The 24,726-nt window shown below is 43.9% G+C and overlaps 1 protein-coding gene across 2 annotated transcripts in view; it reads left to right on the top strand.

The window, feature by feature from the left end:
• The first annotated feature begins 4,721 nt into the window (after positions 1-4,721).
• TFDP1 (transcription factor Dp-1) overlaps positions 4,722-24,726 on the top strand; it is a 171,848-nt gene continuing 151,843 nt past the window's right edge. The window contains exons 1-2 of one of the 2 annotated variants that reach the window (XM_077482832.1): positions 4,722-5,279; positions 7,658-7,736. In XM_077482832.1, the coding sequence (XP_077338958.1) occupies positions 7,725-7,736 (12 nt within the window). In that variant the 5' untranslated portion in view covers positions 4,722-5,279; positions 7,658-7,724. Of the gene's footprint in view, positions 5,280-6,841; positions 7,290-7,657; positions 7,737-24,726 lie in introns of those variants that run through there. The other variant, XM_077482833.1, reaches the window with a different exon arrangement.

Here is a 24,726-nt window from a genome sequence, read left to right as displayed (position 1 = left end):
ACAGACCCATGCAAAAGGGCTCCACTGATGGGGACAGACACATGTAAGGAGGGCTCTGCTGTTGGAGACAGGCGCATGTAAGGATGGCTCTGCTGATGGGGACAGACGTATGTAACGGGGATCCGCTGATGGGGACACTGATGTAAGGAGGGGCTCCGCTGATGGGGGACACAGATATAAGGGGAAGGCTCTCTGGAGACCCTGATGTAAGAGGGGGCTCTCTGGGGACCCTGATATAAGGAAGGGGCTCTCTTGGGACCCTGATGTAAGTGGGAGAGGCTCTCTGGGGACTCCGATGTAAGGGTGAGGCTCTCTGGGGACCCTGATGTAATGATCATATATATAAAGTCATAACTATATATATATATATATACATATACACACACGTATATTATATGCATATGCCCGCCCAAGCGTATGACTTTATTTACTTCGCTGCTATGGGTTCTAGCAACGTCCTAGTCTGGACATATTAAATGGTCAAGCCATCTGTTTATATTCCTTGTAAATAAAGTAAAAGACTGATTTAGGAATTCTATGATGGACAGTTTGGGCTTGTGGGTGCAAGACCAAATCGGCATATTCTCAGAGGAGGAGGGGAGCATCTTTGATCTTAAAAGTTTCTCTTCCCGACTTAACACTGATACCAGCTTCTTGTCTAAGAAGTGAGAATTGATGCTTTATATTGAAAGTGTGGCTTCAATTTCCACTATGTGATTTAAGGAATAAGCTCATTACCTATAGAGGTCTTCTCCTCAGAGTCATTTGAAAGGTTAAGGTGACAAGTGCTTTCAGGGCATTTGCAAAATCCTTTTATGGCAGAAGTCTACAGTAGGTCAAGTCTAGGGACCATGACATTTCTAATAGAGAGCCAGAGGAAGGGAGTGGTGCCTGTAGGTTAGGTGTTGATTTGCAAGAGGTGCAGAAAGGATCGCTTCAGGCAACAGTGAAGCCACAGCCTGCACACATTAGATAGTTCTTTATCCATCGTATCCTTAGTAGCTGCTTGACTGGTGTGCTGAGATTCTGTGATTTCCTATACTGTCTAATGTGAGACCAAAAATTTGGAAATGCATTTCTTTTTTTTTTTTTTTTTACTTCGTTTCGGTCAGTAAATTTTGTAACTAAGTAATTTTCTCATTCACAGATGTGCGCTGATGAGGCGGCACTGATAGGCTGAACTGGTGGTGGGCATTGATTAGGTGGCAATGATGGGGAGGCACTAATAGCTCTTTACAGAAATCAGGGTCACGCTGTGTCTTAGCAACCGTCATATGTCGTTGTCCCAGAATGAGAGCTGCACCGCCCCACCGTCATTCGACGGTGGGGTGGCAAGCTGTTAAAAGGGTTGTAAAGTTTTGTGTTTTTTCTTCCTATGCATTCAGATGAAAAACACCTGTCAGTGACGGGCCTCCCAGCCCCCCCCCCCCCATTTTACTTATCTGAACCCTCAAACTTGTCCCACAGGACAAGATTGGATAGATTGATAGCAGCACAGCCATTGGCTCCCACTGCTGTCAATCAAGTCCAGTGACACTTGACGCTTATATTCCTTGTAATCGTAATAAAGGTGATCCAAATTTTATTTTATTTTTTTTAAAGATATAGTTAAAAAATAAAAGGGATTTTTTTTTAAAGAGCCTCCTCCCGCCCTGCTCTCATGCAGAAGTGCACACATAATAAGTTGTGCCAGCATGTGTTAAACAATGTTCAAACTACACATGTGAGGTATCACTGCGATCGTTCGAGCGAGAGCAATGATTGTAGAAAAATAACTCGGCTGTACCTCAAAACTGGTGACCTGTAGCAGTTTTTAAACATCTGAGAATTTTAAGGATTAAAGTTTGTCACCATTCCAAGAGCGGGTGCACTTTTGAAGCGGGACATGTTGGGTATCAATTTACTTGGTGTATTATCTTTCACAATATAAAAAAAAAAAAAAAATTAGCCTAAATTTACTGTTTGATTATTTTTTCATTCAAATTCCGTTTGTAAGATTGCTGTGCAAATACGGTGTGACGTGAAGTATTGCAACGACCGCCATTTTATTCTGTAGGCTGGCTTAAAAAAAAAAAAAAATTATATATATATATATATATATGGGTTGGGGGTTCTAAGTAATTTTCTCGAAAAAAAAACTGATTTTAACTTGTAAACAACTAGTATGAAAAACAGGGCTTGTTGTTGGTTAAAGTAGCGTGGTGCTCAATAGCAGAAAATGGCTTGGGGGTGAAGGGGGTAAAATCTTCTGGAGCTCTAATGGTTAAAGAATGACAAACAGAGGCAGGAAGCTGATTGGTCTCTGTATAGCTGCTGCAGTGTTAGTAAATCGCACAATAGTAAGACATGTATTATAAAATCGGGTGCACTTATGTAGTAATGCAGGGAGAACGATATAGCGAATCCTTGCAGCCTGGAAGAGGTTCCCTACAACCATATCCAGGTAAATAATAGTGATGTCCAGTTCATGAACGAATCGTTCTTTTGAACCGGTTCTTTTTAGTGAACTGGATGAATCGATTCTTTTCAGTGAACTGATTCGTTTGAAACAGTTCACTCTGCACTCAGTACATAGCAGAGCAGCAGAGCTGGCAGTGGTAATATGATCCTAGAGTGAGAGAGCTCGGCCCCTCCCTGCAACCAATTAGCTGACTCTAAGCACAGTGACACTCAGGAACTGGATACAAACTTAAAACAAGAGCCAGGAGTACACAGTACACCGAGTTAAAGAATCGAACAGTACACCGAGTTAAAGAATCGTACTTGTTACCGAGTTAAAGAATCGTACAAGTTACCGAGTTAAAGAATCGTACAAGTTACCGAGTTAACGAGTGAAAGAATCATATCAGTTTTTAGAACACAGTACACTAAAAGAACCATGAGTCACCACCAGTAGAGAACACTACACTAAATCAATGATCAGCTAGCAGTAGTACACTTACAGACTGCTTTATAGACAGAGAGGACAGAGTCAGGATAAGAAGATATCCTCATTCAGATTAATTATTTAACCCTTTAATATTTAGTTGGTTTATGCTAAAGAAGATATTCATGTTAAGAAGGACAGGAATGCCTTCTGGGACATGTGTCTAATTTAGTAGCTATATAACTGAATGAGAGAGCTGTCTAATTTTTATAACACAAAAATACATTTTATCCTGCTTTATGGTAATATTTTTCTGCGTTCTGGTCCTGAGATTTCTATGCCCCCTGGATCCTTAGATTATTATTTATTTTTTTTAATTCCTCCAACCATGACCATTTTTTAAATAGTGGTATAAAAAAATAACACAGACAAAATAGGAAAAAAATCAACAGTTTTTAATAGAACAATATAAAACTATTTAAAAGTACTGGAATAATTACGATAAAAAAAAACATTTATTCACATGCAGATATCGGGGTTGGTGGGGATGGTTTTAGTTTTTATTTTATAATTTTTTCACTTAACAAGCCCCTATGTGATCGTTTGTTGAAGTGACAGGTTCTCTTTATTGCATATGGGGTCTGGTATATGATTATATGAGTATAGGATTGTGCTCAGTGACCTGGGTAGCAGGTGTTCTGTCAGATCAAGCGATCTATAGGAGCAGCCAATATTGCGACTTTCGGTGATGCACAAACAGTCGTGTAAATGAAAAGCGTGTTTTTGTGTGTATTTTCTGCATTCTGATGGGCCAACTTCACAGGTAAGATTGCTAGCTATCAGATTTGTCCGTAGTCTTTACAGTGCATAATGAGGCTCCTTTTACACTTGTGTGACTTATCATGCAACTTGGGACTACAAAGTCGCATGACAAGTCGTACCCCAAGATTTCCAATGAGTACCGTTCATATCTGTGGGTCTTCCAGTCACAGCGACTTCAAAGTAGTTACTGCACTACTTTGGTACGATTTTGATGCGACTTGAGGCAGAGACCTCAAGATTACATAAGTATTCCTTCAAGTCACATCAAAATCGCATCAAAGTCACGGTAAAAATCGTGGCAAAAATTGCATGACTTTCAAGTCGCACAAGTGTGAAAGGAGCCTAACGATTGGATTTTACTACCGTGGACACTTCGCCTGCACGCGGAAGTAAAATACAATCATTTTTCCTGTGAATGCGCTGTAAAGAGAACGGAAAAATATGTCTAGCAATGTTAACTGTGTAGTTAGCCCATCATATGCACAAAAATCCGCTTTTCATTTTCACAGCTTTATGTGTCACCAAAATTGATGACGCTGGCTGATCTGACAGAATAATAGGATTGTGCTACTAGCAAGGAACTAAATGCAAATAAACCTCCCAGGACCTGCCAGCCTTCTGAGAAGAATCATTCTTTTGATTCTAATCATTTAAGAAGGCTGAGTCAGAGCTTCGGTTCACTTGCTTGTCAGTAGACTCAGCAAGTGAACCGAAGAACCGAAGAATCGGTTCATTGAATCGGTTCATTTCACTGAGTAGTTCGAAATGAACCGATTCAGTTAAAAGATCCGGACTTCCCATCACTAGTAAATAATACAGGCGGTTGGTTACGTCAAACATTCGTGCACGAGTTTTCGTAGGCACGCCCCGATCCCTTTCACTGATGTGGCTCGCTGCCAATCAGCGCCCGGCGGATTCGGAACTGGCCGTGTCGTCACGACTCCCTACGATTCCACCCAAACAGAATGGAGAATTGGCCACCGGAGCCGGCGTGGGGCGGGGTCACGCTGGCTGACGCGAAACAGCTGGCAGCCAATGAGCGCGCGGGTCGTCCAGACGCCGCCAAGCTCGGTTTTTTGTTTGAGGTGACGGGAAGGGAGGATACAGCGAAAAGGAGGAAGAGGAGAAGGGCCTTGGACGAACTGTACTAGTACGCGGCCCTTAGAGGGACGAGCGTCCGGAGAAGCGCACACACATACACACCCAACCCCCCTCCCGCCTTTCCCAGCTTAGCGCGCCTTCTCGCGGCAGTGTGCGCGGACACCGCGTGTAGGCTTCGCGGCAGCCACAGGCGGCGAGGGGTGGTCACAAGCCGGCGAGAGGGAATAAAGCCCTGACGGTGCGATAAGAAGTGGGCGAGCTCCCGCCATTGAGAATGCTGCACCCCCGGAGCCTGGCCCTGCCCGCTCCTGCCCCTCGCACCCCGTGACAGCTCGCATTCCTTCTGGGGGAGACCCCCTTGACAAGCCGTTCACCTACCGCCGTCCTCGGCCCTTCCTCGCCTTCCCGTCCCCCCCTCACATGAACGCCGCCGTGCTGACGGAAGTGTGGACACATTACAGCCGCACGGGACGAGCTGGAGGAGGAGGAGGTTGGTGTCCTGTACGGGAAAAGCCGGGCTCCGTGTACTGCTAGGTGGCCGGGCCTTTTGTTTACTTCTCCCTGCTGGAGCTCCGGTGGGTGCAAGTGTTAGGCCCGGGGCCCTCCACAGCTCCTTGCTTATAGTGGGGCCTGCTGGATGATGACAGCTCCTGCGTACCCGTACAGGCCTGAGCCAGGGACACAGCATGGCACCGGACAGCTGGCGGGGAAAATGGCTGCCTGCTTACACCTACTCACACAGGACTTGTCTTTACTAGGTCCTGTCATCAGACCTGTGGCCAGACAGGCTTCTGATTGCCTGCTTTACCCCCCCCCCCCCTTTCCATGCAATCACTGTTCTTATCATATATGTGTTTTGGATCATCTGGTGCAAGCAGATCTGATCATATGTTGGATCATATATGTGCCTTAGATCATTTTGTGCAAGCAGATCTGAGCATATACAGGATCATCTGGTCCAAGCGTTACTGGTCATATATAGGATCATCTGGTGCAAGCTGATCTGGTCATATATAGGATCGTTTGGGGCAAGCAGATCTGTTCATATATGTGCCTTAGATCATCTGGTGTGCGCAGATCTGATCATATATGGGAAAATCTGGTGCAAGCTGATCTGATCATATATGGGATCGTCTGGGGCAAGCTGATCTGGTCATATATGTGCCTTAGATCATCTGGTCCGAGCAGATCTGGTCATATATAGGATAATTTGGGGCAAGAAGATTGGGTCATATGTGCCTTAGCTCATCTGATGCGAGCACATCTGATAATATATAGGATAATTTTGTGCAAGAAGATCTGATCATATGTGGGATCATCTAGTGCAAGCTGATCTGCTCATATGTTGGATCATATATGTGCCTTAGATCATTTTGTGCAAGCAGATCTGTTCATATACAGGATCATCTGGTCCAAGCTGAACTGGTCATATATAGGATTTTCTGGTCATATATATAAGGATCATCTGATGCAAGCTGAATTGGTCATATCTAAACTGAAGGGTCAGCTGTGCCTCTATTTCCAAATATTAATTGCCCCAGTTTTCTTTTTCAATAAAAGCCATGCCTTCCCCATCTGCTCATAGCAGACCTGTTTATGCATACTGAGTGGCTGCCACTATTTAGGGCCTGCTGGCTGTGAAGCCTTACTTTGTTTAGTTTCATTTTGGCTCTAGTTCTTGGGCCTCCCCTTCCTTTTTCTGGGTGGTAGTCTAATACTGCTGTGTGGAAGGGGAATGACACTAGGACACATCTGCAGGAGATAGAGAAGTTTTGCATGGGGTCGGATGGGATTGAGGCTTGGCTCCCCCACCCTCCCCTGTGTGCATGGCAGGCTGCTGCACATGTGCGTTGTGTTTTTTTCCATGAGACACCATCCTCCCTCCCAGATACATGCATGATCCTTTCCTGCGAGGTCCCTGTATGCTTCTCGACTTTATTTTGGGGGTGGAAAGGAGGGGAGAGAAACGGATATACAATCCCCCTGACCTAGAGTGCCCCCCCCCCCTCCGTGTCACAGGAAAGGCTACATATGAAGTGAGGTGTAAGAGCATGCCAGACTCACTTTGCAAGATGGCATCTTTTAGCTTTATATCCTTCTTAGCAAATGAATAAGACTCATCTTACTGCCTTAACTTGTATCATGTTTTTCCTAGATTTCAGTCATGAAATCCATTCACGTTTGTCTTTGGCGCATATTGCCAGGTAGTACTGTGTGCCTTCCCTGAGGCCTCTCAAGGAGGTGCTCTGCTTCTGTGGAGCTTAGATTGTTAACTAGGGGCCTAAGAACAGAGGATGTAGCTTTCATAATATCCGTCAAAGGTCACCTCAGTTTTTCAATGACCCAAGGAAGTACGGTTATGTTGGTTCCAGAGTAAGGAGCAAATTAGACACATGCTATACAAAAGCAAAGGATGAATACTGCCTGGGTTGCTGAGGGTACTGCACTTTGGCCCATGCACTGTTTTCATATTCTTAGTTGCAGTTGTGTGAGTGTGTAGGTATGTTCTTGATTTTATATATTGTATTTTTGTGCACCTTTAATATTCTGTTGCTAAACTGCTAATCTAAAATCGTTTCTCTTTTTCTTATCAACATTGTAATTGTGTCTGTACTTGTAGTGCAACTTGCACTGTTTACAACCTGCTTTTTGCTAAATATTCTAAGGGTTGAGCATAATAGAGCATGGTGTGTGTGTGATAAATTAAGTATTTAATAATTTCTCTGGTTATTTGATGAAAGATAAATTGCATTAGCAATGTACTTATCAATGTAAATGTTAGGATAGAAAAATGTTGCACTCCCCTTTTGTCTGCTCTTATTTGACACTAAGAATATTTCCTTTTTTTTTTTTATTTTGTTTTAACAGAGCATTCACCTTGGGTGGCGTTCCTGCTTGTTGGGCCCCGTTCATCTAATTTCACTTATCTGGTATCATGGCAAAAGATGTGAGTTAAAAAGTGTTGGCGTTACTTCTTAACTTTTATTCCTTGACATTGATGTGACTGTCTAATGAGCTGAATCTTTACTATTTGACCTTTTCTTCATGTGAATTTGGCTAATAAGCTGTCGTTTATACTCTAGTTATGTAGGCACTAGGACCTGGCTTGTGTATTCGAAAAATATAATACTTGAGTGTAGGTTTCTGTGACTAATACTACCGTCCAAGCTGGACTTCAAGTACTTACAGTATATCAGAAAAGTGAGTACACCCTCACATTTATGTAAATATTTTATCTTTTCATGTGACAACACTGAATTAGTTACACTTTGCTACAATCTAAGGTAGTGAGTGTCCAGCTTGTATAACAGTGTACATTTTCTGTCCCCTCAAAATAACTCAAAACACAGCCATTAGTGTCTAAACCGCTGGCAACAAAAGTGAGTACCCCGCAAAGTGAACATGTCCAAATTGAGCCCAATTATCCATTTTCCCTCCCTGGTGTCCTGTGACTCGTTAGTGTTACAAAGTCGCAGGTGTGTTACATTTTGGTGTTATCACTCTCACACTGTCACTGGAAGTTCAACATGGCACTTTATGACAAAACTCTTGAGGATCTGAAAAAAAGAATTGTTCTACATAAAGATGGCCTAGGCCAGTGATGGCGAACCTTGGCACCCCAGATGTTTTGGAACTACATTGCCCATGATGCTCCACTACAATGCAAGGTACCAGAGCATCATGGGAAATGTAGTTCCAAAACATCTGGAGTGCCAAGGTTCGCCATCACTGGCCTAGGCTATAAGAAATTGCCAATATCCTGAAACGGAGCTGCAGCACGGTGGTCAAGACCATACAGCAGTTTAGCAGGCCTTGCCATGGGTGACCAAAGAGGTTGAGTGCACATGCTCAGCGTATCCAGAGTTTGTCTTTGGGGAAAAGATGTACGAGTGCTGCCTGCATTGTTGAAGAGGTGTGGTCAGCCTGTCAGTGCTCAGACCATACACCACACGTTGCATCAAATTGGTCTTCATGGCTGTTGTCCCAAAAGGAAGCCTCTTCTAAAGATGATCCACAAGAAAGCCTGCAAACAGTTTGCTGAAGATATGCAGACCAAGGACGTGGATTACTGGAACCATGTCCTGTGGTCCAATGAGACCAAGATAAACGTATTTGTTTCAGATGGTGTCAAGCGTGTGTGGCAGCAACCAGGTGAAATGTACAAAGACAAGTGTGTCTTGGCTACAGCATAGTGGTGGGAGTGTCATGGTCTGAAGCTGCATGAGTGCTGCAGGAACTGGGGAGCTACAGTTCATTGAGGGAACAATGAATGCCAACATGTACTGCGACATAATGAAGCAGAACATTCCCTCCCTCCCTGCGGAGACTGGGCTACAGGTCAGTATTCCAACATCATGACCCCAAATGCACCTCCAAGACTACCACTGCCTTGCTAAAGCTGAGGGTAAAGGCGATGGACTGGCCAAGAATGACTCCAGACCTAAACCCTATTGAGCATCTGTGGGGCATCCTCAAAAGAAAGGCGGAGGAGCACAAGGTCTCTTGGGCCCCTTTCACGCTGGGGCGATGGGTGCGCCTGCTATTTTTAGCAGCGCTTTACCATCAATTTCGCAGCACTGTTCGGCCGCTAGTAGGGTGCTTTTTACCCCGCCGCGCTAGCTGGCAAGAAAGGGTTAAAACCACAAACCGCTGCTGCAGCAGCAGCCCTGTGCCCGCGGTATAGCTGCACTGACCATTCATTTCAATGGGCAGGAGCGTTGTATACACAGCTCCAAAGACACTGCTTGCAGGAGTTTTTTTTAATATCCTGCAAGTGCACCGCTCCAGTGTGAAAGCATTTGGGCTTTCACACTGGAGATTCAGGAGCGGCGCTATGCAGGGGTCTAACATCCTCCAGCTCCGTAATGTCTTCATTGGGGAGTGGAAGAGGACTCCAGTGGCAACCTGTGAAGCTCTGGTGAACTCCATGCCCAAGAAGGTTAAGGCAGTGCTGGAAAATAATGGAGGCCACACAAAATATTGACACTTTGGACCCAATTTGAACATTTTCACTTAGTGGTGTACTCACTGTTGCTAGTGGTTTAGAAATGAATGGCTGTGTGAGTTATTTTGAGGGGACAGCAACTACTTCACATTGTAGCAAAGTGTAATTTCTTCAGTGTCGCATCAAAAGATATCTAATAAAATATTTTGGGGGGGGGGGGGTGGCCAGCACTAAACATATTAGTTATCTATAATGGTACGTATCCCATGTCTTGCAGGCTGCTGTTTCATTCAAGGTCTTTTGCACATGGCTGTACAGAGTAAAATACACTCCCAGTAGCACCTGGGAGCAAAAAGTGCAGCATAATTTTGCCTTTGCAGGAAACGACGTATGCGTAAACGCTGGCTCCTTCATTTACAGATGTGTGCATGCAGGCATAGTTTTCAAAACTTAAAATTTTGGGTTTTGGAAAAAAATGTGCACCTCTAAACGCAAGCGACTGCATATACGCGCATGTACAGCGGGTAAAATAAGTATTTGAACATGTCACCATCTTTCTAGGTAAATATATTTCTAAAGGTGTTATTGACATTAAATTTGTCGGTATCAACCCATGAAATCCATACATACAAAGGAACCAAAAACAAATAAGTGCTGGATTCAAGTTATGTGTAATGGAATTACACAGAGAAAGTATTGAACACGCTAACTGAAATTTATTTAATACTTCGTACAAACTCCTTTTGTAATGGAAGCTTCAAGACGCTTCCTGTATGGAGAAACTAGTCACATGCATTGCTCAGGTGTGATGTTTGGCCCATTCTTCCACACAGTTTTCAAATCTTGACGTTTCTTTGGGCCTCTTCTATGAACTTTGATCTTTAGTTCTTTCCATAGATTTTCTATTGGATTCAAGTCTGGTGACTGGCTGGGCCATTCTAGCAGCTGTATTTTCTTTCTTGAAGCCAATTGAGAGTTTCCTTGGCTTTGTGTTTGGGATCATTTTCTTGCTGAAATGCCCACCCTCATTTCATCTTCAGCATCCTGGTAGATGGCGGCAGATTTTTTATCACGAATGTCTTGATACATTTTTTCCATTCATCCTCCTTTCAATGCAATGAAGTTTGCCAGTACTGTATGCTAAAAAACAGCCCACACTATGATCCCACCTCTTAACTTAATTGTTGGTATGGGTGTTTTTGGGGTGATGTGCTTTGACCCCCAAACATGGTGTTATGGTATCCAAAGAGTTCAATTTTGGTCTCATCTTACCAGACTATAGTCTCCCAGAATTTCACAGGCTTGTCTAAATGTTGTGAAACAAGCTTCAACACACTTTTTCTTTATCAATGCGGTCTTGCGTGGTGAGCGTGTATACATGCCATGGCGCTTTAGTGCTTTGTTTTGTTTGAAAAATTTTGTACCTGCTAATTTCAAGTCTTTCTGAAGCTCTTCACAGGTGGTCCTTTGGCTCTTGGACAACCCTTCTGATTCTTTTCACTCTGTCAGAAATCTTGCAAAGAGCACCTGGTCGTTGCCAGTTTATGATGTAATGTTGTTCATTCCACTTCCGCATCATGGCCCCAACAGTGCTCACTGGAACATTCAGATGTTTAGAAGTCTTTCTGTAACGAATGCCATCAGTATGTTTTGTAACAATAAGGTTGCAAAGGTTTTGAGCAAGCTCTTTGGTTAAAGCAACATGAGATGTTTGTGTGACACCTTGATAATGAGATGCCTTCTATAGGGCATTAGTTGAGACTGAACCAGCTGATATTAATTTGCACCGACAAAGGGAAGGATTGCTTTCTAATTACTGATAGATTTCAGCTGGTGTCTTGGCTTTCTATGCCTTTTTGCCTCTCCCTTCTTGTGTTCAACAGTTTTTCCTTGTGGCATTCAATTTTATTACACACAACTTAATTTCTGAACTTTTTTGTTTGGGTTTCTTTTTATGTAAAGATTGCATGGGTTGTTAGACTTGTGGTGAAAACGTCATGTCAATAGCACCTTAAGAGCTGGTTCACACGGGCAACACGACTTCCAGCGTGACTTTTGGAGGCAACTTGGACACGACTTGCGTATGAATAACAGCGTGACTAGTAGCGACTTACAACACGGCTTTAAGTCGCCCCAGGCCATGGCCAATCTGAGAATAATCAGCTCTCGAGGGGGAACTCCACGCCAAATTTCTAAATAAAAAACAGGCATGGGTTCCCCCTCCAAGAGCATACCAGGCCCTTAGGTCTGGTATGGATTTTAAGGGGAACCCCCCCCCCCCATGCCGAAAAAACAGCACATGTCCCCTACCCCTTTCCTGACTGGCTGGGCTGCGCGCTCGGCTAAGGGTCTGGTATGGGTTTTGGGGGGACCCCCATGGCGAAAAAAATGGCATGGGGTCCCCCCAAAACCGTGGAGTTCCCCTGCGAGAGCGGATTATTCTGTGAGAGAGGCGATGTTGTCTTTTCAGTATAGATGGAGATCCGACTTTGAGGCAAATCCCATTTGAAATCAATGGATACAAGTCGCCTAGAAGTCGGATTGAAGTAGTACAGGAACCTTTTTTGAAGTCTGAGTAACTGCTTTAGTGTACGTTAAGACGGCTCAATTAACTAACATTGATTTTCTCAACAGCACGACTTGGGACGACCTGAAGTCGGATCCCAAGATGCCCCTGTGTGAACAGGCTCTTAGAAATATCTTTACCTAGAAAAATGGTGATGTGCTCAATACTTTAACTGCTGTAATGTGTACCGATTTTTCTGTAATTCATGCCATAGTAAAAATACACTTCAACTATGGCTCCTGGTGGCCACAACTGCTTTAATTTTCTCTGTACGCCCGTATGTCTTGTATATGGCTGTGCGCAAGAGCTCCAAAAAAGCCTTTGTCCATGCTGCTTATACTGCCCAGAATTTTTCCGGTGCTGTTGCACTTGTGAGTGTGAAGGACTTAGCTGCTTGCCAACCCCTTGATAAGCCCTCTGCCTTTCGCAGAACTCGTACTATTATTGTCCCATAATGCTAGTGTTCAGTGAATAGGCAGGGGAAATCCTGTCATTCATCAGCTCCCCTCCATTCACTGAACATGTTTCGTTGTGTAACCATAATTGTACATGATTTGTGAATGGCAGAGGCAGCAAGTAGCAAATGGCACAATAAATTGTTTACACTCAGACAGGCTACTGTCAAACCCTGCAGTATCTGTCGGCATTACGGAAGGAATTATAGATCAAGTAGCAGCCTGCAGGGCATGCAATAAACGTTATTACAGCTCACTAATATGTTTGGTACTGGTGTCTATCAACCTCTCCCATGTGTATAACTTGCACTTAAAAATGCAGTGTTGTAGCTAGTGATGCACCGAAATTTCGACCGCCGAAACATATCGGCCGAAAATGCACTTTTCGGCAATTTGCCGAAAGAGAAAAACGGCCGATAATGGAGCCGAAAATGGGGAGTGGCCTGGGTGGGGGGCGGGGCTCAGCCCCCCGCCCCTGGTGACGCCCATCATGGGGGTTGTATAGCGCAGGAGAGCCGCCTCCGCCGCCTATTTTTTCACAGCGCCGGGAACATCACAGCTTTCATTTCAATAGCTGTGTGTTCCAGGCCGCGCGCCGTCACACGCAGCCCCTCCCCCTTGTCCGGGCACTTGGATAGACAGATCATCCGCAGGATTGGACGGATGATCTGTCTATCAAAGTGCCCGGACAAGGGGGAGGGGCTGCGTGTGACGGCTAGCGGCCTGGAACACACATCTATTGAAATGAAAGCTGTGATGTTCCCGGCGCTGTGATCAAATAGGCGGCGGAGGCGGCTCTCTTCCCTGCACAGGCTGCAAAATGGGACACACGCTGGCTGCAAAATGGGACACACACGCTGGCTGCAAAATGGGACACACACGCTGGCTGCAAAATGGGACACACACGCTGGCTGCAAAATGGGACACACACGCTGGCTGCAAAATGGGACACACACGCTGGCTGCAAAATGGGACACACACGCTGGCTGCAAAATGGGACACACACGCTGGCTGCAAAATGGGACACACACGCTGGCTGCAAAATGGGACACACACGCTGGCTGCAAAATGGGACACACACGCTGGCTGCAAAATGGGACACACACGCTGGCTGCAAAATGGGACACACACGCTGGCTGCAAAATGGGACACACACGCTGGCTGCAAAATGGGACACACACGCTGGCTGCAAAATGGGACACACACGCTGGCTGCAATGGGGGATGGCCTCCTGTACCACGTCCCCAGTCTCTGACCATCTTCTGTACCACATCCCCAGTCTCTGACCATCTCCTGTACCACGTCGTCTGTCTCTGACCATCTCCTGTACCACGTCGTCTGTCTCTGACCATCTCCTATACCGTGTCCCCAGTCTGACCATCTCCTATACCGTGTCCCCAGTCTGACCATCTCCTATACCGTGTCCCCAGTCTGACCATCTCCTATACCGTGTCCCCAGTCTGACCATCTCCTATACCGTGTCCCCAGTCTGACCATCTCCTATACCGTGTCCCCAGTCTGACCATCTCCTATACCGTGTCCCCAGTCTGACCATCTCCTATACCACGTCGTCTGTCTCTGACCATCTCCTGTACCACGTCGTCTGTCTCTGACCATCTCCTGTACCACGTCGTCTGTCTCTGACCATCTCCTGTACCACGTCGTCTGTCTCTGACCATCTCCTATACCGTGTCCCCAGTCTCTGACCATCTCCTGTACCGTGTCGCCAGTCTCTGACCACCTCCTGTACCGTGTCGCCCGTCTCTGACCACCTCCTGTACCGTGTCGCCCGTCTCTGACCACCTCCTGTACCGTGTCGCCCGTCTCTGACCACCTCCTGTACCGTGTCGCCAGTCTCTGACCACCTCCTGTACCGTGTCGCCAGTCTCTGACCACCTCCTGTACCGTGTCGCCAGTCTCTGACCACCTCCTGTACCGTGTCGCCAGTCTCTGACCACCTCCTGTACCGTGTCGCCAGTCTCTGACCACCTCCTGTATAAAAATATTTTTTAAAAACAGTCATTTTCGCTATCGGTGCTGTTTCGGTATCGTTTTCTGTTTTCGGCCTAGTGTATTTTTCATTTTCGGTATCGGTTTCGGCACCAAAAAACCCATTCGGTGCATCCCTAGTTGTAGCACTGTCAGCTACCATGAAACTAACTTTTAAAGGATGAGTTCACCTTTTTAGGAAAAAATACACCTTTTTGCAGGGAAAAACAATCTGCGTTTATTTTTTTTCTGCAGGATCCTGGCAAGCATTGCATCCGCGATCAGTGGTTTGGAGGTGCAGTGTCAGGCTGTACTTCCATATGGCTGTCAGTTTGAAAGCTGCAGGGCTTGTGAATGAACTGCAAGGGGAACTTGTCAGCACCGTTGCAGTTTGTTCAGGGCTACAAGATGTCTGCCACAGTGGCTGACCGTACTTGTAGTTCATTTACAGGAAACTGTGGTTCTAATGAAATAAGAGGAATAAAACCTTTACGATCATAAGCTAGCCATACACTGATCAAATTTTGATTAGTAAATGCTGTCCCTGCTTGACAGAAGTTTGATCAACTTCTGTCAAATGGGCAGTAGCTGAGGTTCCCCCCCACATGCCTGTTTAGTATATTCTGACAAAGGAAGGTGCAATTATCAGAATACAATGTCCCAGATGGGGAAGATTTCATCCATTTACCTTGCTTGTGTGGCTAGAGGAATAATCTGTTTAGTTTTGTTCAGCCTGCTAGCTGAACAGTGTATAGACAGCTTTGTTTACATTGGAATCATTGAGGATTGGAGAGCTGTGACTTTTTTTTATTTATCTTTTTTCTGCTGACTATGTGCAGTATTTCATAATTATCACCTTCCCGCCGAGCGTACGCAGATGTGCGTACTCTGCTTCCGGGGGTATACCGGGATGATGCCCGCACCTGCAGGCATCATCCCGGTACCGTTTTGTTCAGCGGGCGATTGGCTATCCAGCCAAAACAACCGATGCGGCTAAAAGCCGCTCGGCTGTTATGCCGGAGGAGCGGGAGGGGTCGTTCCCCCCCTTCCCGCCGCTGTTACCGGTGCTCCCGTTCGATCGGGAGCACCGATTCCTGGTGCGATGCCTCTGGCCGCTGGGGAGGAACTGGAACGAAGCCGTAATCGGCTTCGTTCCAGTCTCCTCATAGTAAACACGGAAGCGTCGTCATGACGTCACTTCCCGTTTACTCGGCTGCCAATGGCGCCGGTTTAAAAAAAATATCCGGTATTCAGAATCGCAGTTTTCGGTGATCTAAATACAGTGAAGTGTAAAGGAGGGGTGGGGGGTCTTTTAGACCCCCGATCCCTCCATAAAGAGTACCTGTCACCGCCTATTACTGTCACAAGGGATGTTTACATTCCTTGTGACAGCAAAAAAGTGATCAAATTTTTTATTTTTTTTATTTTAAACAATTTAGTCATTTTAAAATAAATAAAAATAAAAATTTTAAAGCGCCCGCCGTCCCCGCGAGCTCGCGAAGCAAAGAAAACGCATACGGAAGTCGCGCCCGCGTATGTAAACGGTGTTCAAATCACACATGTAAGGTATCGCCGCGATCGTCAGAGCGCGAGCAATAATTCTAGCACTAGACCTCCTCTGTAACGCTAACCTGGTAACCGTAAAAAATGTTTAAAGTGTTGCCTATTGAGATTTTTAGGTACCGTACTTTGTCGTCAATCCACAAGTGCGTGCAAATATAAAGTGTGACATGTTTGGTATCTATTTACTCGGCGTAACATTATCTTTCACATTATGCAAAAAAAAAATGGTATAATTTTACTGTGTTTTTTTTTTTTTTTTTTTTTTTTTTTTTTAAATTCATGAAAGTGTCCCTTTTCCCAAAAAGTTGCATTTAAAACACCGTTGCGCAAATACCGTGTGACATAAAATATTGCAACAATCGCTGTTTTATTCTCTAGAGTCTCTGTTAATATATAATGTTTGGGGGTTCCAAGTAATTTTCTAGCAAAAAATGTGGATTTTAACTTGTAAACACCAAATGCCAAAAATAGGCTTAGTCATGAAAGGGTTATTTTACAGCTTCATTTAGAATTACCATCAGTTTTGCACTTTGCAGTGTGATGGAGAATCTGATTTAAATGAAGTTTAGGTAAGCCCTTTCATTACATAGCTGTTGAATGGAGATTGTACACGCACATGATGGTGTGTGTGGGCCACATTTAAGCTCCAAAGGAACAAGAACTACAGTAGGAAACCTTATCAATCTCTTTCAGACACTTTTAATTGCTTTTAATGATTAAATTAATTAAATGGAGAATTGTTAACATGCCTTTACAACCTGGTTGTACAATTTCTGTGCAGTCTCAGTTTTGGTAAATCTAAAAAGATCTAGTGTGGAGCCTACCTAAACAATCTATTCCAGTTGTGTCCATTTGGACAAAGCTTGCACTATGTAGAGGTTAGTAGATGTAAAGTAGGTTGTAGAATCCGATGGTGAAAATTGCCAAACAAGTTACAATTGTTAGTTTCAATCAGGGTGGATTTGATTTAAATCATAATTTTTAACCACTTAAGGACCAAGCCTTTTTTAAGATTTGTTTACAAGTTAAAAACATTTTTTATTTTTTGCTAGAAAATTACTTAGAACCCCAAACATTATACATTTTTTTTCTAACGCCCTAGAGAATAAAATGGCAGTCGTTGCAATACTTTGGTACAAAAAAAAGTCCATTTAAGAGCTGTGTTTTAACGTTGCTTCTGCCTTGCAATGGCATGGAGACGGGTGGGGGCTATCTTCCCCTCACTCATCTCCATACCCAGCAAGAGATGACATCCAACTGCCGCTGCCGACAGCTACAGGGTGTGGCTGGAGGGGGGACCCCTCTCACGTCATCGATAAAAGTGATCTTGCGATGAATCCACCGCAGAGACCACTCTTATCGGAAAGCGGATCGCTGGCTGAAGAGGATGATACCGGGGTTATGGCAGCTAGCTGCTGCCATAAGGACATTCCTCTTCAAACTTAGGTCGTATATTGCCATGCGGTGGTCCGTAATTGGTTAAAGAGCAACTGTTACCTGTCTCGCATCAGCTCCTTTGCGCTGATGTTGACTCACGACAGTCCATTCTCTTTAACCGCTTCGTGCCCGCCCTATAGCCGAAATACGGCTGTAGAGCGGACGCCAACTGCCGGGAGGCCGTTCCTGAACGGCCTCCTGTTTAGTTCCGCAATGCGTGCTCCCGCGAGCGTGCATCGGGGAAGTTCTGTGCTGGCCGGGTCCCTCGGACACAGCCAGTCACAGAGCGCTGTAAATGGCCACTCACAGCGGCCGTTTACAGCGTGATCGGCGTGTCCAATGTGAGATGATCTCATATGTAAACATATGAGATCATCTCTCAGCGCCGCTCTCCCTCCTCACACAGACAGCATGTGAGAAGGGAGAGATTAACGGCTGCCGCGGCCGTAAGTTTAAAAAAAAAAAAGTGCCATCCTCCCCCAGTGCCATGTATTAGTGCCATCTGTCATCGGTGGCATATGTCATTGTCCTGGTGCTCCAGGGCCTTCAAAAGTGTAATAGGTAGTCAACAAGTTAGATGTGTAATTTATGCTCTTAGAACACCTGATGGCGCTCCCTGCATGTTGGGCGTCTCTATATGGCCAGGCTATGAAAAAGTCCCACACATGTGGTATTGTAATACTCAGGAGTAGCAGAATTTTTTTGGGGGTGTCATTTGTGGTATACACATGCCATGTGAGAGAAATAACCTATTACAATGACAATTTTGTGGAAGAAAAAAAAAATCTTAATTTTGCAAAGAATTGTGGGAAAAAAATTACAACATCAAAAAGCTCACTATGCCTCTTACTAAATACCTTGGTACGTTTACTTTCCAAAAAGGGGTCATTTGGGGGGTATTTGTACTTTCCTGGCTTGTTCGGGTCACAAGAAGCGAGATAGTCCACCAGTACATCAGATGTGATCAATTTTGTGCGATTCGCACCACAGCTTGTAGACTCTCTAACTTTCTCAAAGACCAAATAATATCCACTAATTTGGGTTATTTTTACCAAAGACATTTAGCAGTATAAATTGTGGCCAAAATTTATGAAGAAAAATTAATAATTTGCATAATTTTGTCACAGAAACAACGAAATGTGTTTTTTTTTTTCCAAAATGTTTGGTCTTTTTTTTCATTTATAGCGCAAAAAATAAAAACCCCAGAGGTGATCAAATACCACCAAAAGAAAGCTCTATTTGTGGGGGAAAAAAAAGGACAAAAAATTCATTTGGGTACAGTGTTGCATGACTGAGTAATTGTCATTCAAAGTGAGAATACAGAAAGCTGAAAATTGGTCTGGGCAGGAAGGGTGTTTAAGTGCCCAGTAAGCAAGTGGTTAATGGGATGGCTGGTGATTCGGCACACACAAAGGTGAGGGATGTGGTGACAGCAGGTGAATGAATTCCCACTAACAGGCGCTGCCATGATGAATCTGAAATGACAGTTGCTCCTTCAAATGTAAGGACTCATTCTTGCTGGTAATTAGAATCTTTAATATTTGCAAACAAAATGAAGGTTTCCCATTTAGAATAAGTTGTCAGGTTAGTAAAACAGCAATATCAGAACTGATTCAACCATACAGCTTGTAGTGTACATAGATTTGCAAAACAATGGCATAAATTAATGTTTCTGAACTTTGTTTTATCTCATGATTACTGTGAAATTGTGTGAATGTATCAATGCAGTGCATGTTATCTGAGCTTGCAGAGCTTGGATTCGTCAATTGAGTTTACCAAAAATGAAAATATTGCAGAATATACAGCCTTGTGCTACATATCTAAGCTCCATTTTATGCTGAATAAACGAAATTATTAAAGTGGCGTTTCCACCCAAGAAAAAAAGCTTGAAATTCATAAAAAAAAAAAAAATAATTGATTTTTTTTTAACTCTCCTCTAAATGCCTGTTGCTAAGGGGGTCCCTCGTAGTCTGCCTCCTTCAGTGCCCGGGCACTGACATCACTTCCCCTCGGCGCCGCACAGTCATCTGGGACCGGTCACGTGTCCCAGGTGACGCGTATCATGGAGCAGGGAACCGAGGGGGGGGGGGGTTTGTTCCCCCGTATTGCTGAACCCTGGGAGTGTCCGATTATTAAAAGTCAGCAGTTGCAGTATTTGTAGCTGCTGACGTAATTTATTTTTTATTTTTTTAGAGGGCACTCCACTTTAATGTATCTCAAATGGGAAAACTATCTTTAGATAGATTTGTACTCCAAAACCATTTTCATTAAAATAAATTTGATTAAAAAAATAGATTTAATTCACCATGGATTCAATAGATTTTGTTGGTGGTGAGTTATGTTGGTGTATGTGATTGGGTGTTTTTTTTTTTTTTTTTTTTTTTTTGTTGTAATCAAAAGTTGGTTTACATTGCTTACATTGTGTGTGTGTGTGTGTGTGTGTGTGTAACCGCTGCAACCATATGTAATGAGGAGGAGCATACAAATCTCTGAGGTGTCTTTGACATAGTGACTGACAAAAAGCCTTGGTGACTAGGATGTCCTGCCAAGGTCCCTGGGATTTTAGGCTGAACTCTATTTTTTTTTTCATGTATGAAATCATTGTAAATACCTGAATTCGGCCTCTTAAAGCCCGTACACACGATCAGATTGTCTGCTGAGTTTTTCCTTCAGATTTACCAAAACCATGTAGTAGAAGGGCCTGCCTGATTGCATACACATTGAAACTCCTAAGGTTTGACCTCATATTATATGGTTTTGGTAAATCTGAAGGAAAAACTCAGCAGACAATCTGATGGTGTGTACGGGGCTTAAGTCCCTGTCTGGAGGGGCTGGTGTGTGAGAGGAAGGAGCCAGTCATTTCAAGTGCTGACATGAAGCATGCTGATATAAGGAGAGAACCGTGACCGATGAGCTTGTCTCCTTTCACTGCCCAGTTAGAATGGGTGTACGTCTGGGACAACCTGGGGTCAGTGGGAATGATGCTGGTCATAAGGGACTAGTAGCGGTAGAAAAATGTAATGTAGCTTGCTGTAAATTATCATGAAGTCTGCATTTACTTTAATAAAAATATATATTAAAAATGTTTTATATATATATATATATATATATATATATATATATATATATATATATATATATATATATATACGCACACACACACATCCTTTTTCTTTGCTTAGAATGGTTTGAGCCAATATTAGATTTCTCTTGCTGTCAGAGCCCCCTTAACCACTTTCAGACCGGACCATTTTGCTGGTAAATGACCAGAGGTCTTTTTACAATTTGGCACTGCGCTGCTTTAACTGGTAATTGCGCGGTCATGCAATGTTGTACCCAAACAAAATTTGCGTCCTTTTCTTCCCACAAATAGAGCTTTCTTTTGATGGTATTTGATTGCCTCTGCGATTTTTATTTTTTGCGATATAAACGTAAAAAGACCGAAAATTTTGAAAAAAAAATATTTTCTACTTTTTGTTATTAGAAAAATCCAATAAACTCAATTTTAGTCATACATTTAGGCCAAAATGTATTCAGCCACATGTCTTTGGTAAAAAAAAAAGTCAATAATTGTATATTTATTGGTTTGCGCAAAAGTTGTCACATCTACAAACTAAGGTACGTTTTCTGGAATTTACGCAGCTTTTAGTTTACGACTGCCTATCTCGTTTCTTGAGATGCTAAAATGGCAGGGCAGTACAAAACCCCCCCCCAAATGACCCCATTTTGGAAAGTAGACCCCCTAAGGAAATTGATAAGTGGCATGTTGAGCCCATTGAATATTTTATTTTTTTGCCTCAAGCGATTGAATAATGACAAAAAAATTTTTTTTTTTTTTACACAAAGTTGTCACTAAATGATGTATTGCTCACACATGCTATGGGCATATGTGAAATGACACCCCAAAATAATTTCTGCTGCTTCTCCTGAGTACGGGGATACCACATATGTGGGACTTTTTGGGAGCCTAGCCGCGTACGGGGCCCCGAAAACCAAGAACCGCCTTCAGGTTTTCTAAGGGCGTAAATATTTGACTTCACTCCACTACCTATTACAGTTTTGAAGGCCATAAAATGCCAAGATGGCACAAAACACCCACAAATTACCCCATTTTAGAAAGTAGACACCCCAAGCTATTTGCTGAGAGGCATTTTGAGTCCATGGAATATTTTATATTTTGCCACAAGTTGCGGGAAAATTACAAACTTTTTTTTTTTCACAAAGTTGTCACTAAATGATATATTGCTCACGCATGCCATGGGCATATGTGAAATGACACCCCAAAATAAATTCTGCTGCTTCTCCTGAGTACGGGGATACCACATATGTGGGACTTTTTGGGAGCCTAGCCGCGTACGGGGCCCCGAAAACCAAGCACCGCCTTCAGGCTTTCTAAGGGCGTTACAGTTTTGAAGGCCATAAAATGCCAAGATGGCACAAACCCCCCCAAATGACCCCATTTTGGAAAGTAGACACCCCTAAATTTAGGGGTACACTAGTGAGACTAGGTAATAAATGGCGGGTGCCCTGAAACTATAAAAAAATAACTAACCAACCAGCGTCATCTGTAACAGTTATATGGTGATCACTGGTGAAAGGGTTAACTAGGGGGCAATAAGGGGGCTTTATGCGGTAGTATATGGGGGTCCCTGGCGCTATAAAAAGCTGCGGCGAACCTAAATACCTACCTGCCTAACTAGCGTCACCTGTGACACTAATACAGCGATCAGAAAAACGATTGCTTATTAGGCTGGGTTCACACTGGAGCGATGCGGGAACGCCACGAATCCGCGGCGGGTTCCCGCATCACATGCCTCCCGGCGGCAGTTCACACTGCCCTATGTGAACTGCTGGGAGTGTCAGTGAAATGTTAATGACACCCCCAGATCAGTTTGCATATCGCAGTGCGATCTGCAAACTCGGATCGCATGGTGTGAACACCCATGCGATCCGATTCTGCTGCGGACCAAAAAAAGGGTCCCGTGCGAGTTTGCGGCGGGTGCGACACGAATTCAGCCATACTATCTGTATGGCTGAACTCGAATCGCACAGAGATCGGATGTGATTTGCAGTGCGGTGCGAATCACATCCGTTCTCATAAACCGCTGCAATGTGAACCCAGCCTTAGTGACACTGGCGACGGGGGGTGATCACGGGGTTAAACCTTTATTGGGGGGGTTAGGGGGGTACATTAGAACTAAAGGGGGCTAACCCTAACTGCCCTAACAGTTATTACAGTCACAAATGACACCAATGCAAAAAAAAAAAAAAAAAAAAATGACATTGTTGTCACTGTGACTGGGGGGCAGGGGTAATTGGGGGGGTGTGAGTGTGCCTGGCATGTTCTACTGTGTAGTGTCGTGTTGGTGCAACTCACCGATCCTCTCTCCTCGGTGTCAGAACGAAAAATAACGACACGGAGGAGAGATTACATCACTTCCTCTCCTGTGTTTACATTACAGGAGAGGAAGGGATGTCACGGAGCATTTTCATTCGTCGGGAGCGATCGCGAGGGGGTGGCCATGAATGAATGGCCGTCCCCTCGTCCGGGATCGCTCCCCAACGAATACCGACCGCCGCAGGCACCGGGCGGGCAAGGACGTACATGTAAGCCCTTATGCCTGCCCGTGCCATTCTGTCGACGTACATCGTCGTGCGGCGGTCGGGAAGTGGTTAAGCAGATTCTTGCAATTTTCTGCATCAGTGGTGCCATTTTGATTTCATTGGTGCACCAACACACAAAGGGAACCCATGTCCACTGCAACATATCGTAATGCAGTACCATGCGTTGTGATCTGTTGTATTGCAAAACAATGCTTACATGTTTCATGCATTTTGCTGCATTTCCAGACCATTAATTTCAACACATCAGAATGCCAAGGTATGGACCGTTCTGCTTGTAAAGCATTTTCAGTTTGGCCAATGATTTTTCTTCAACCGGCACCTGTGTTAAAGCGGGAGTCCACCGGGACTCCGCGTTTCTTTTTTTTTTTTTTTTTTAAAAGCCAGCAGCTACAAATACTGCAGCTGCTGACTTTTAAATAGTGACACTTACCTGTCCAGCGCGCCCGCGATGTCGGCACCCGTACGCCCCGTTCCGCAGAGAGCTAGCCCGGAAGTGGGTGCAGTTACCTGGATTATCCAAGTAACTGCACCCCCCTCCCCCCTGAAAGGTGCCTATTTTGGCGCCGGAGGGGGGGGATTCCGATGAGCGGAGGTCCATTTTAGGGTGGACCTCCGCTTTAAGCAGCTCAGTTTGCATGCTATGCTTCTAGTTAATAACACCATGCATGGTGTAATCTGTAGATCAAAAATAAAAAATAAATACCACGCTAAACCTAAATCTACACTAGTACAAATAAAAATCGATGCAGCTCAGTTTTACAAGATGCACGTAAACACAATAAGATAACAAAAGAAAAAAGCTGCGCACATACATAAATACTGTAAATGAAATTAAATATAAACACCTAGGAGTGATTAATTGGAATAGTAGTGAAAAAAGTTGATCTACCCCTCTAATAAATCAAACCTACCATAATTGATAAAAAGAATTATAAACAAGTGTTTATCACTTCACTGGGATTTTTCGAATTTCATTATTAAGTCCAATAAATGAAAAATAGTCCAGTGAAAACTTAATACCTAAATTTCATAAGAATTCATGGAAAAAATACAAAAAATATTAGATGGTAGCAATAATGATGAAATGTAAAAAAATATTAGTTATAATAAAAAATTGGTAATAATGAGTGTAAAAATAGAGTACTGCCTTTCTGCTTCACTTGTTGCTGTTGACTGTCTCTGCCTGTTTCATTCAATAAGGGAGCCTACTGTGATCATGGTCTGAGGAGGTGCTGTGGAGATTGACTGTGGGCATGATATCGCTTGCCTTTTTGGTAAACGCATATTTTGTGTGGTGGTGGTCACGATCCTTGGTGTGTTTTTGGTTGCACAGATGATTGAACACTATATATTTTTT

The sequence above is a fragment of the Lithobates pipiens genome, unplaced genomic scaffold (assembly GCF_037356315.1).
Source record: "Lithobates pipiens isolate NorthernLeopardFrog02 unplaced genomic scaffold, aLitPip1_a1.2 Scaffold_16, whole genome shotgun sequence".
NCBI lineage: Eukaryota > Metazoa > Chordata > Amphibia > Anura > Ranidae > Lithobates > Lithobates pipiens.
This window is presented reverse-complemented; position numbering and strand designations above follow the sequence as displayed.